Here is a 14,432-nt window from a genome sequence, read left to right as displayed (position 1 = left end):
CCCGGCAAACGCTGTTTTGCCTTACTCTTATCATTTAGGGGTATGAAAAATAGATGTTGGCCGATTCTCATAGACACCGGATAAGCACAAAAAATTTCATCAAAATCGGTCAAGCCGTTTCGGAGGAGTATGGCAACGAAAACTGTGACACGAGAATTTTATATATTAGATTATTCTACATAAATGTTGATGTACACAATATATACAATATACATACGACGTAGGTAGCTTTTTTATATGTTTTGCTACCATACATCAAACAAAGGGTTTAAAAAAGGCGCTTTTCCACTGACACTTGAACACTCTTTTTTAAAAACCTATGAAAGTGTTTAAAAACCTCTTTTCAAAACAAAACAATTTTCTAACAATTACGTATTTCAAAAGTTAGCGTTAAATATAATATAGCATGTAGGCACCCGCATACGCAGAGGTAAAGCCTCTGCGAATGCGCTGCCCGTTTTTAAGGGGAAAGAAATAAGAAAAGGACTCCCCCACTCACCGGACGAAACACAGTAGCATGCAGAAAACCGATGTGAAATAGTATTTCACATCGGTTTTCTGTGGGGGTATGGTACGTCCCCGGTGCGAGCTGGCGCAATTCGTGCGTACTCAACTCTCCCATTTAAAAGTATTAGTTCCCAAGACTAGAACACAAAGCACACTCTTCAATTTTACGTTATTAGTATAAAAACAGATTCAGACTATTTGTACATATTTTTTTAATAAACCTTAGAAAGTAACGCAATTGATTATCAGGCGGTTAGATTTTATAATACATATAGAATGTACATATTTTATAATCTAACTGAGTAAGACATAGAGATAATGACTCCACGTAAGTTTCTAACTTTACGTTATACATTTTAAAACGAAGCTAGCAGTTACACTATTCATTATCAAAACCTAGATCTGAACAATATGTCATTACAGTACCTACTAAAGTTGGAAAATAAAAGCTCTTTGGAAACAAAATAAACATGACAGCTATGGTTATGACGTCAAAAGATGGCCGCCCCATTGATAAAGCGTCATGGCAGAGTGAGCGGATCGCGCACGCTCCGTTATGAGGTATACAACCATTGATAGATTGTGTTAGGGCTGCTTAACTAAGCAGATTCGATCTATAACATATTATTGGAAGTCCTCATAAATCCTTATTTAAACAATGAAAATGATATAAAACATCGACTGAAAATTAAAACAACTTTAGTATTTGTTTTTAACTACTTGTAGATTAAAAATCGATGACGTATTCTAAATTCTGTCTGATTTTTAATTTAACAATTTCTGTTTCATCTCAGTTAAGTGTTCTTGCATGCAGGCTTGCATTCAATATTCACTTGCAATTATTTAAATATATATGTAGGGTGTTATCGTGTCGTTGTCGTTTCGTGTAAAATTTTCGCTAAGCTTTCAGGCACATCGTGTCGTCCACATCGCAAGCTTTTCAGGAAAACCTCAGTCCGGAGGTGATTTCACCCGGAGTGGCCGGTTCGCTGCTACTCTCGCGGTATATAATTATTGTGCCGGTTTTTCAAACTTTTCTACAAACCAACTTAGGGTCCTGTCCGTTACATTACTTTGTAAACGGTAAGAAAGAACTTTTAAGAAATTCAGCTGTTGTGTATACATTATTTATTCTCTATCAGATCCAAAAAGAGCCATGTATTTTTAGACTTCACAATAATTAAAGGGCTGTTAATTTTGGAGGACTATTTAGAATGTTTTTAATTATAAAGATTTAAAGTACAGGCATATTATAATACGCTAGGTGCGGGTCTACGTACGTCAATCTACAGGTGGTTCGGAAAATGTATGATATGACTAGATACCAGTACTTATACGTATAAGCAATTTTATATTCCTTATTATTTAAAACCGTTTATGACAAAATGCTGTTTCTGCTTAAATATGTAACATAAATTAATAGTTAATTAAAAAAAATCATTTCATCATAAATTACATTTTGATGAATTCATTTGGCTTTAAAAGAACACGCCATACATACTAACTTTATTCATATGTACATACTTCATTTAATTCATTGAATTTTAAAATTAAAGTACATAATATGGCTTCGATCAGACTTTATAATTTATTTTCTTAATAACTAAACTTAATTTAATTTTTTTTGGAATTAATTAGACATATGGAATACTTGTTTATTATGGAATGCTATTTATTTTTTTCCATTTTTATTTTCAGAAAATATTTCTACTCGATTAAATTAATTTTTAATTTTATTTGCCTGTTTCTAAAGAAATAGGTAAAACTATTGAAAAATATTAAAACGTTTGTTACTATTATTTCCAAATATTTAAATGAAAATACCAACCTATTCATACACACAGACTTTTAAAGAGATATATTCCTTGTTATCTAATTCTAATGTAATTTTTAACACAAATTAGAAATTGTGGGCACTACGTATCTTTGACTTATGCTTTAAATATGTAGCCTGATAAATTATACATTTCAGATCCAACCAACACCCATTGGCAGTAAATTTCATACTAGGCTATATTGTTGGTTGAACTTTTATATTACAAGTATTTTACAATTGCTCGCTATTCACACGGATATGTAAAAACGGGCTATGAAAAATACCTCGAGGTTGTTTTCATGAAGTTTAAATGAGTTTGCCTACATCAAACGCGCAGCCAATTTCCAGTCTTTTTAAGTAAAAAATATTTAATTGCCTAATTATTATCGTTTCACTACGCAAATAGTACACATAGTATCGACTATAAACTACAGGTAGTTATATTTAGTTATAAGTCCTATAGGTGTTTTTGCCCATGCTTTCCTTCAAGTATTTTCTTATTATTTCCTGATAGCTTGGTCACAGCTAATAAAATAAAATATGTACCTAAGTTTACTATAAAAAACGAGCGTGGTTTATTATAAAATTTATATTGACCTGTTTTAAAACTTTATTAAGTATGACGAGGGCCACATAACAAGTTTCTCTATATTTCTTACAATATTTCTGATAAACATGATTTATTGTTATATCAAAGTATATATCCATTATTTAGCCAAATCGTTTTTCTATGCTTTTGCATGAATTTTTCCATTATAAAATACCCAAATTACTCTACCATGCCATGTTATATTTAAAATTCGAATCACCTACGTCGTTTTAGTACTTATTTTAACACTTTGAAAACGGATATGTAACGGAACTTTGGGCGTCGTGCCTTTTCAACTTAGAAAAATTGAAAAATAGTGGCAGACGGTGACTTGCCAGTTCGGTCGATGAGCTCCCAGAAAAGTTACCTAAAATGGCAACAAGGGGGCAACACCTGCTGACTGGCTAGGCCCGCAGGCCCGGATTGGGTTTCCCCGCTATTACGCCATTAGACACTTCCATCCCCGAACATATAGCTCTTGCATCTCCACTCTGGACGGCCAATTAAGGCAAGCCAGAGGTGGAAGATCCTGAACCTCGTCAATTTTCACTCCGAACTTCCACCGAGACAGTCCGGAGATGAGGATAGGGACCTCCCCGGGAGAACTAAGGACCGCAGGGGCGCTACTCCCCGTCACCTCGCCACAAGGTGCCCTGCGGGTTTATTATTATTACTATTTTATTTCTGATATTACATCTCCCGATATCCTTAATGAAATCTCTGCAAATTGGATGGTGTAATAAGCACTTTACGATTTAATTTTTCAACAGTAAAAAATACGCAAAACCTAAGCTTAAGAATTAATTATATCGATTATTTACTTAACTCAAACTCAAACATTTATTTATTCAATTAGACTTCTTATAGAAACATTTAATTATAATAAATTTCCAGCCACATTAAAAGGATAAGCTAAACACATTATTAAAGCTAATTCACCAACTTCAGAAACGCATGTTAAATACGTCTATTCTGGCGTACCATGATTTCTATGGGACTTAATTATTTTAAAAATGATTCTTATTAGAACGCTTATATTTGGCACAATAAACATAACGAACTATTTATTGAGAACATAGCTACCTTACCTACCTATCGCAAATAAATTTCAAACATGATTTCGAATATCAATTATTCAAGGAATTTTCATGTTCACAATATATCAGGTGTATATTAAGAGGCTGGTGAAAATATTCGCGAACCGTGACGAGTGTTGACAGGGTCGCAAAGGGTCACGGTCGGATCCCGCCCGTGAATGATTGATGTCACGATATCCCCGGCATGAGGTACATAACGTTATTATATAACGAAATACAATGTCAATGTTTAATCTGTTGCTACTCATATGGAGGAAGTGTTTGTGATTGCATATACCTACTCGTTGATGTTGAGAAGATACTCAACGGTTAAAACATTTGAAAAGGCGGACTCGACTTTTTATTTTAATTTTTTTTGTTTAGCTACGAGTTCTAGTATAGGTGGATAGATATTGCTTGAAAGGGTAGGTTATTTCTTACCTCTCGAGGGAAGAAGGGCACTTTTGTGTATTCGTATAGTATTTTACTATAAACATAAATACATATTTGTTTTATAGCGCACAATTTCTGATAGCGTATGAGACCTAATTATACACCGTAATGCCGTGGGAAAATCAGTGTTACGATTTCCTTTGCAATTCATTCGATTAATTATACTTGGCATTAGTAAAATTCTAGAAATAAATTGCAATTACCGGTCATACATATGGCGTTTCATAACAACAAATAAAAAAGAATCACCAAATTAAATGCTTTTAACTCAAATATAACGATTCTAAAACTATACCTTTGGGTCCTCGAACTTTGTATAAGTGGGTACCTAACGTTATGATTTGGCAATATCCCCAATTAAAAGTTTTTGCCTATTACTCCCGTTCGTAACGAGTTTCTACATTTAAAGGATTAAACTTTCTAACTTTATCCGTGTTAGTATAGTAATACATTATCTATACTCGTGTGTAGTAACTATTTAGGAATCTGTGTTCGTGTTTCTTGAGATTTCATACAGATAAAATACAATGGTACTTATAGGTTATAAATTATACACTTATGTGTAGGTTGTCATTAACTGTATGTTACATTATTTTATTTATATGACAATTAAAGATTCCCGACTCAAATTGGCGGATTACAGCTGTAACGCTAAAAACATGAGTTTTATTATTCAGCATTTAAAACTTACAGTAAGACTTCTTTCCGCGTACGGTGAAGCTTTGGAACGGCTTTTCAGTTTCGGTACAACATAACACAAAAAAAGTTTTCCTTTTAATATGTTCTAAGTACACATTTTATATCATCATATATCGCATCTCAAATTTATTATAAATTTTCGTTATCCCAACCGTCTGCTGTAGCATCAAATTGGGATAAACAGGAAATATTGAAAATTTTACCTAGTGTTTATAAATATACATACTTATTAGTAAAAAGTATGCTAATTTTTCAAAATAGCAGTTTCCATTTACAGACATAATGAGAATAAACTTTATTAAAAATCCGGAGACCTATATTTTTATCAAAATAAAGAATTCAAAGGCTCCACAAACAGTCTATAAATAAAAATAGACTGAATCGCTTCGTAGCTGGGCTATAAAATAAAATGATATTGAGTAGTAAAATTGTTAAATAAACTATATTATTTTAGGATTTCAACGTGGGTTGTCTGAATAAATGAAAAAGCAGTATGTTTAATTAAGGAGTTGTATTTATTTAGTTCTGCAGCAGAGGAGTAATTTTGGTGTACATTTTTCAACATCAAACTCTAGCTTTTGGTTATTGCCTATTTTCAATCGATGAAAAACGGAGAAGGTTCTTAGATTGACGTGTTGCATGTTTAATGTAAATACGACCAGGGATAACTTCGTATAGAGTTGCCGGATTTTACGAATTCTTTTTTTATTGGATAGATAGAGTGAAATTTAAAAACAGAGTGTAGATACACTCAAAGTCGGAGAAATGGGCTTTTTCAGTTTTTCAATAATTAAGTACATAATTAAGGTTAAATTTATGAAAGAAATTGACGTAAAAACAACGTTCACTTTTATTTACGCACTGTGTCAAGGGGTGAACCACACAATTTGTATCGATTGTTCCAACGAAGTTCAGGGGCATCTCTCGACCTTACTCTTGAGACTTGAGTCTGTATGAAGATCGTATCTTCACACAAACTTGAATCTGTCAGCCTGAGATTAAGATGCGAGCGATATTTTCACGCTAAAACTTTATCAACATAAATGTAAAGCGACATTCTGTAACATGTCCTTGTTTTCAACAACCAATCTCATACCGTTTCATCTCTTCCCAGTATTTGAAATGTTAGCTTAAATCTATGAAACTATAAAATAAAAAACTAAAACTATAGCAATTACAGTAAATTATACCTATAAAATATATAACTATAGTAAATTTCAGCAATAAATTTAAATATAATGTTTCATACATAGTGATACCAGACATCGTCATTATACTTTTACTTTTCATCAAAATAAAAAGGCTGAACGCCGTTAATTATTTTAATTTGAATTCTTCTAGTCTGATAACATAATTTTGTATTCTACGCGAGTCACAAATAACCCCTACAGCCTACTAAGCCTTATTATACCCTGCGACACGGTCGTCTAACGGCTCTCTTATAAGACTTAAACATATTGTTAATACGTTCACGATGAAATACTTAACTAGAAGCACTAAGTGCTTTAAAACTCCAACTTGCCTCTTGGCACGAACTCAAGTGCTCTTGTAAGCACAATTATCAGCGAAGTCCTCCCAAACTTTGAACGTGAAGTGTTAAAACGAAAGCACACTGTTCCCACTAACCTCATAAACCATTAACCTTACTAAAAATACTCTTCGAGGCTTACTAAGCTTACGAGGCTTGCTTTTCTGAGAGTTTTGATATAACTCTGTTTAATGCTTCTCGGGAATACAGATAAATATAGATATCTAGAAACAACTAATACTTAATAGTCTATTAAAAAGCTATTATCACTACGCCGGGTCCAGGCAGATGATTAGTTTCTATTTCAGTCTAGATAAATAACAGATTAAAGGTCAAAGTTTATTCATTTATATGAGATTTATATTAATATCAACTTGCTCTTTCGATGTAACTTATCGATCGATATAATAAAGAGTATATGGGATAACTTAGACTGCAGATGCTTTCATCAACCGAATTTTATTTAGTCCATGAAGTCCCATTTAAATGTAGTATAATTCAAAATCGTTGAAATCGTTGTCAAATTGGAGTTATTAGTACAAAATATTAAAAAGTACATTTCCCATTAAAAAAATGTCATCTCCGGAGGACCAATAAATAGTTGTATAAAATAAATGATTTAAAATAACACAGCTTACTTAAACTTATACTTAAAAGTTGATGTAGTTGTTCCTACTTTAAACCCTTTCACAAACAATCACGAATCAAGCATCTCTGGATTAGGATAATGAACACTTCATTTTATCTCGATATCAGTATTACACGAGTGAAAACTCGAGCCTCGAGTTAAATACTTAACTACAAAAATTACAATTTCAAACATGTTATAATTCTTTTGCTACATGAGTCTACCAAATAATTCCATTTGATTTAATATCAACAAAAACAGTCGTGATTACATTTAGTTTTTTTTCATGTTCGTCAGATGGTAAGCGGTCAACTCCGCCTATGAGCATTCGTGGAGGTAGTGCCTTTGCGAACGCGCTACCCGCTTTATGGGGTAAGGGATAGAGACAAAATTTTTGTATCATTCAAAGTACTTGTATAATTATATGTATTTAAATCTCTCTATAAATACATAAGTTTTTGCTAATCTAGTTTTTACGGCCTACGCGTATATACAAAAAGTTTATTAGTTTATAAGTTTATGTTTCCATCCGCAATTTTCTACGCTATAATAATGGAAAGCAGTATACAAAGAGCCGATAATCCAAGCTAACTTCATATCAGCGTGTACGTAATGCGGATGTGCCTTGTGCTAACACTGCTACCATGTAGGAATATTGAATATTGAAAGCATGAAATTTTTATACTTTTCGTATGACGTCATTCCCTAGTTTACCCTGCTGTGACGTCTAATCTAAAATTGTACTAAAACGGACAAATCCGTATCGAACGAAACGAACGGGTAGCCTATTTAAAGGTACATTTAATGGTAAACTTTATTTTTATTTTAGTGCAGATAATATAGTATTATGTTATCTGTGGTGAAGATATAATCACCTAATAGTAAGGAATTTTGATCGCTAATGCGACTTTGGCAGAAAAATCAAAGCATAGAGAAAAAGTGGTTTGTTTTACATTAGTTGATGGTGCTGTAAGTTTATTTGACTAATGAATACAAAGCAAGTAATGGGCCTTATCATCATATATTTTTAAAGATAATGGCCGCCTAATTGCGGTAACTATATTTGTAAATACACACAAGCCGTAATGGTTACTAATGTACGTTGGTTTTTAATGGAGAACTAAAGATGGTTTAGAATGATTAAGTATCTAATATAACAAAAAGTGTTATTTATAAAATAAAAAAAAAATAAGTGGGAATGTTCTATAGGCACATGTAAACTTAAAAAGAAGAGAAAGTGGCGAGTTTACCCACTGTTAGTATAAATTAAAAAGTGAACTGTTTGTAGGGTTGCAGTTTTATTTCATTTTAAAAATAAAGGAACTTTTCTCTCCATTAAAATAAAAATGGTTTAGTAGGTATTTAGAGCATTTTTCCTCAAAGGCCCAGAAAAAATTCCACTCTATTATTTATTACTATTATTGATATAGGGTGGATATAGGGTAGGACTACATTATTGAATGGTCAGCTGGCTGTACCACGGAATAATCATCAACTTAAAGGTGTAACGTAGTACTGCAGTACCTTTTTTATTTTATCATCGGCAATGGAGCTGGTGGGTCGCCTGATGGTAAGCGCCACCCACCACCACCCATGAACATTTGAAGAGACATCGATTGCAGACCTTACGCCTCTACAAATGGATGGTCAACTTTTAGTTGGAAAGGGATTAAGAAAGGATTCACGAAAGGTATAAAAGGAAGGACTGAGAAGGGTAAGGAAAAGGGTATGGGCCTCCAGCCTCCTACATAATATTACCTAATTTAGGTTTGTTCTGTTTAGTGCGTGACTATTTATTCCACGTGATCTAAGATGAGGAAAGATACACCCCCAACTCGTTTCCGGGTGATTAAAGCATTGATGTAGCACTGTGGCCCTGGACGCGTGACGCTGGATGAAATATAATCTAACGTGTGTTTTGTGAAAAAATCTAGCTGTCGTTTTTAGAACGGTTTTGGTCTGATCTTGCTTACCATAATGCGCCAGTTTGCCCCATCTTGATGCGTATGTTTTTTACCCCTTCAATCTTTATGATGGATGAGATGTCTAACAAAGGTAGCTACTTTATTTATGCACGCAGTAATGGCATAATTATATTATATTGTAGGGGCAATTTTTTTGGTTACAGTCAAAGCAAGAGGTGAAAGAAAATTAAAATTTATAAGATGTTAATCATTTAATATTTCAATATTACTAACAAAATAAATCACATAATGAGCAATAGCGGAAAAAATCAGATAGATATTACCTACATATCTTATTAATCCTTTTCCGTTCCTTGTAACGTTTTACATTGAACGAAGTACTTTATGTTCCCATTGTTTAATATAAATTCGTATATGTCACACAAACGAACGTTTCTATTCACATATTGTTTGTTGACCTAATTACAAGGCACTTACCGTGAGAGCCAGCTTCCCTATTTTAATGAATTCTCATGACCAAAACGTATTAAATTTTCTCTGGTGAGATCCATTACCACGACTTTATATTAAACTTGTAATCATCGTATTTAGAATTATATATTTAACAAGAATCAAGACGTACACGAAGACGTACGTAATCATGGTACATCGATTCATATTCTTGATTGCAAGATAAGCAAAAAATGAGGAGGTTATCTGGAAGAAACATAATAGAGCAATATACTTATTATATAAAGTAATTAATTACATCCAATTCCATTCGATTAAAACACTCGATAATCAACGACGATATGAGAGTTTGTTATTGAATTTTCAAGCTTATATGAGAGCCATCCTACCTGTAGTTCGATCGCAATTTAATATCGAATAAATTGAATTTTCCATGGTGAACGTTGTTTTTGATGTTAATTGCATGAAAATTCATATTCGTGTTTTGCGCAATTATATACCTTTACGTTTTTATAACAATGCAAAATAAAAACTTCTATTAAAATAATATACCTATTATAGAAATTGAGAGATTCTAGAAGTTCAATCGTAGGTACAAACCCAAAACTGAACATTTTGATCGAACTCATGGAGAGTTTTTAGAATCAAATAATAAAGCATATTAAGATTCATACAATATTTATTATTAACACAGTTTTTTTTATCCACAGATAAATAAGCAATGAGACTCGTGATGCCGGGTTGTGTGAGCCACGTGCGGAGCGTGCCGGCGTTACGCGTGCTGGTTCTTTTATTGGCTATGGCTTTATACTTATCTATGGGTATGTGCATTTTTATGATTCAATATTGACGGTTATTCAAATGAATTATTAAATAACAGACACGGCGGTAATATAAATTTGGGTAATTTATAAATATTATAAACTTGGACATAACATGACAATAACACCAATATAAAACTAAAGGTTGGATATTTTAGACATTTTAGTGAAATAAAATAAAAATTGATAACTATTCGTTTCTCTATATAATATTTATCATTATTGTGTTTAAATCTTGCAATAAATAGTACTTTTACGATATGAAAACTCCTTCGACTTCTTTATAAACGAATACAATGTATTTGCTTTTACGGTTTAAATTTAAATCAAATTTGTTGAATTACTTCTTTCAGTGGCAGAATCTTGCAGAGATGGTACATCCATTCAATTTTCTAGCTTTAATCCTCTTCTAACATTTTATTTTTCATTCGTTAATGAATTCAGTATTATAATTGAATCATTTTAAACGTCTCGGTAATTCAATTTTGTTGCTAAGAGGTTTTACGAAGAGTTAGTAGCGTTGTATTTTAATGCTGTGAAGTACTTTTATTAATTTACAACTCTCAAATAAAAAATATAAACCGTGAAACTAAGCATAAGTTAATGAATACATATAATTTTTATTAATATTTATAACTTGGTTTCTAAGATTTAACACGTAATAACTGTTTATATAGTATTGTTATTGATTGATCATTATATGTGCATGCTGTAGAAGATACAAAAGTAGATGTACGACGAAGACTGAAGATGTACATTTACCTAATAGATAGTGTACCTATCTACATAAATATTAATTTCTAATCCAAAATATTATGTGTACATATAGTATGTAAGCAAGCGTATGGCGTCAACTATAATAGATTTAAAATCAAGTACAGGCGCAGCAATTTTGTGAGAGATATTGGAACGGACGCGGAGAATTCAATTAACTGTGGTTCTGGCATCACAGGGAGTGAATTAATTGGTGTAGCGTTTACATCCATGGAGTACAAGAGTATAGCACTATTCATTACGGATTTTTATTATTTATTTTGTCATCACATACGAGTTTTCATTAAATCAAGTCTCTCATTTAATTCCGCAAAGAATTAAACTATGATAACCTGATGAATGACACTAATGTGTAAGGAAGACGTTTTGAAATATTTTTCATATGTATGTATGTTTGAATCTATAAGAATAATTTAGTGAATCATTTTAATATCACAATTTGTACTTAGACAAAAATTTGTTTTAGGTGCCACAGTCTTTCAAGCAATCGAAGGACCTGTTGAAAAGGCAAGGGAGGATCGAGTGGAGATGGCGAAAAGTAATTTTCTACGCGATCATCCCTGTGTTTCAGGTACCTTACCTTTATAACCGTTATAACTGTACTTTTTATTTTCTCAATTTTAAGTTGAGGGATTAGTTTTAAAACATCATATATGTCGGTGGCTACCCGCCGACATATATATTAATTAAAAAAGCAGTGGCGGCTTATTGGTGAGGATCTCGGACTTCAAAATCGATAAGTCGAGTTTCGTGAAGGAAATAAATTGATTTTTCAATTTATCTGCACATATGGAGAACATCACCACTGCTCGAAATGGTGAAGGAAAGCATCGTGAGGAATCCGGCATGTCTGAGAATCAAAAATTCGACGACATGTGACATCTGCCAACCCGCACTTGGCCAGCGTGGTAGATTATGGCCTAAACCCCCATAGGAAGCCTGTGTCCCAGCAGTGGGAACATATATGGGCTGATGATGATATATTAATTATTTTTTTTTCCAAACTCAAACATTAATTCATTTAACTAGACTTCTTATAGAAGCACTTTTAAATCGTCATATTACACAGTTGTAACATTTACCACCGGTTCGGAAGGCAGTTTCTACAGAGAAGATCCGGCAAGAAACTCTTTAGTTGCTGTTTTAAAATAATATAAATTTTACATTTTAATATAATATGTAACATGTACATAAGAATGAGAAAAATGAACTGAACTGTGGTTCTTAAGCGACAACATTCCCTGGATTGTCATCTTCCATATATAAAATAGTATCATTATTTACCCTTATCACCCGAGATTTGTATGTCATAAATATTAACATAAAGATCACGTGCTGTAAACAAAGTAATTATCACTCACGCTTATATTTGTTAATATTTGGGTAAATATTAATTAATTATTGATTTTGGCAATTATAAGACGTTTGCTCGTTTTATTAATAAAATAAATAATTCTTTGTGCGACCTTTTTATTAACATGAATATTCGATTAATATAATTCTGTAGAGATACGCGTGAAAGAATTTTGTAAATATCACGAAATTGGGAAGGATATTAGTTAGCATATACCTATGTATCGTCTATGGATACTAAGTAGCGTTGCTATTTCAAATTGGTTTCAAAAGCATAATATCAAAAAAATCCATATTAATTCGCTTTTTCAATAAGCAATAGAAATATAACTTAAATAAATGAAATATGTATTGTAAAGAACAACTTTACCAGCTTCACAAGACAACAAATCCAATTAAATAGTTAGTTATTAATATGTTTATGTACTTAATTATTTTTTACTATTATAGTCCAAGAAAATGGGTAGGGTAAATGCGAATTTGAGATTAAAACTTGAATTTTTGATATAATTTACTTTGAGGAATCTAAAAACGAACTGTGCAAGTTTTTTTTAAATTCACCCCCGAGAAGGGGTGAAAAAAAAAAATAAAGTCGTTTTTTTGAAATTTTGGCGAAACCGTAAGTGTTAGAAAAAAAAGTTTTAAATAAAATTTGTAGAGCGTAAAATTTTACACAAAAATGTTTCTATGACTTTTTTTCCTAAAATTGAAATTAACTGAGATAGGGTAGTTAAAAGGTAGGGGATGATAACTGCAACTTTAAAAAATCATAACTTATTGAAAAATTGATAAAACTCATATATTTTTTTAATTAAATTACTTATATAATTATAAACTTTGATCCTAGAGAAAAAAAAAAAATTTTCAATTGTTTATAACAAAATTATAACAATTTGAAATTTTTAATTTTCAAATTAAACCAATTATATATATAATTATATTGATATGATTATATATATTATAATTTATAATATATATAATCGGTTTAACTTTTTTAAAGTTGCAGTTATCATCCCCTACCTTCTAACTACCCTATCTCAGTTAATTTCAATTTTAGGAAAAAAAGTCATAGAAACATTTTTGTGTAAAATTTTACGCTCTACAAATTTTATTTAAAACTTTTTTTTCTAACACTTACGGTTTCGCCAAAATTTCAAAAAAACGACTTTATTTTTTTTTTTCACCCCTTCTCGGGGGTCAATTTAAAAAAAACTTGCACAGTTCGTTTTTAGATTCCTCAAAGTAAATTATATCAAAAATTCAAGTTTTAATCTCAAATTCGCATTTACCCTACCCATTTTCTTGGACTATTAGTAGGTACATATTTAATATTTTTCTGCTATTTCAATAATTAGGTATGTATATAAATAAATTACGTTGTACCCACTCGCACTGTTCACTCTCTAATACAACATTTTATTATATTTTAAGTGTTCTTTTTAATACCTAAATCTATTAAGACCGCATAACCTATATAGGTTGGTCGAGTATATACTCGTACTACTAAATCCAAAAATAATAATGAATCGCAAAATAAATATAATCAGTATAATTGATGCAAAAAATATATTTTTGTTAAATAGGTTTTATTATTTAGGAATGCACTTGCGCGTGCGCAATCCCTCATGTCATTAGTAGTTTACCCATTTTGTCAGTTTCTTTTCATTCAGTTATCGAACGTGGCGTATAACGGACGTTAACGTCGTTTCGTATAAACGATATTACGATTTTTCATTTCGTCATTTTAAAATGTATAAAGATGACACCCAAACGAATTCGCACTGCTTATAAACCTTGTTCGTTGTTTTTCGAA

General features: G+C 31.8%; 1 protein-coding gene across 1 annotated transcript in view; it reads left to right on the top strand.

Moving 5' to 3' along the window:
- The first annotated feature begins 1,535 nt into the window (after positions 1–1,535).
- The window catches only part of LOC119833886 (potassium channel subfamily K member 1-like), a 28,482-nt gene continuing 15,585 nt past the window's right edge, over positions 1,536–14,432 (top strand). The window contains exons 1-3 of the mRNA XM_038358104.1: positions 1,536–1,590; positions 10,382–10,492; positions 11,733–11,837. Coding sequence (XP_038214032.1) covers positions 10,393–10,492; positions 11,733–11,837 — 205 coding nt within the window. The 5' untranslated portion in view covers positions 1,536–1,590; positions 10,382–10,392. The remainder of the gene's footprint in view (positions 1,591–10,381; positions 10,493–11,732; positions 11,838–14,432) is intronic.

The sequence above is a fragment of the Zerene cesonia genome, chromosome 18, assembly GCF_012273895.1.
Source record: "Zerene cesonia ecotype Mississippi chromosome 18, Zerene_cesonia_1.1, whole genome shotgun sequence".
Lineage (NCBI taxonomy): Eukaryota > Metazoa > Arthropoda > Insecta > Lepidoptera > Pieridae > Zerene > Zerene cesonia.
This window is presented reverse-complemented; position numbering and strand designations above follow the sequence as displayed.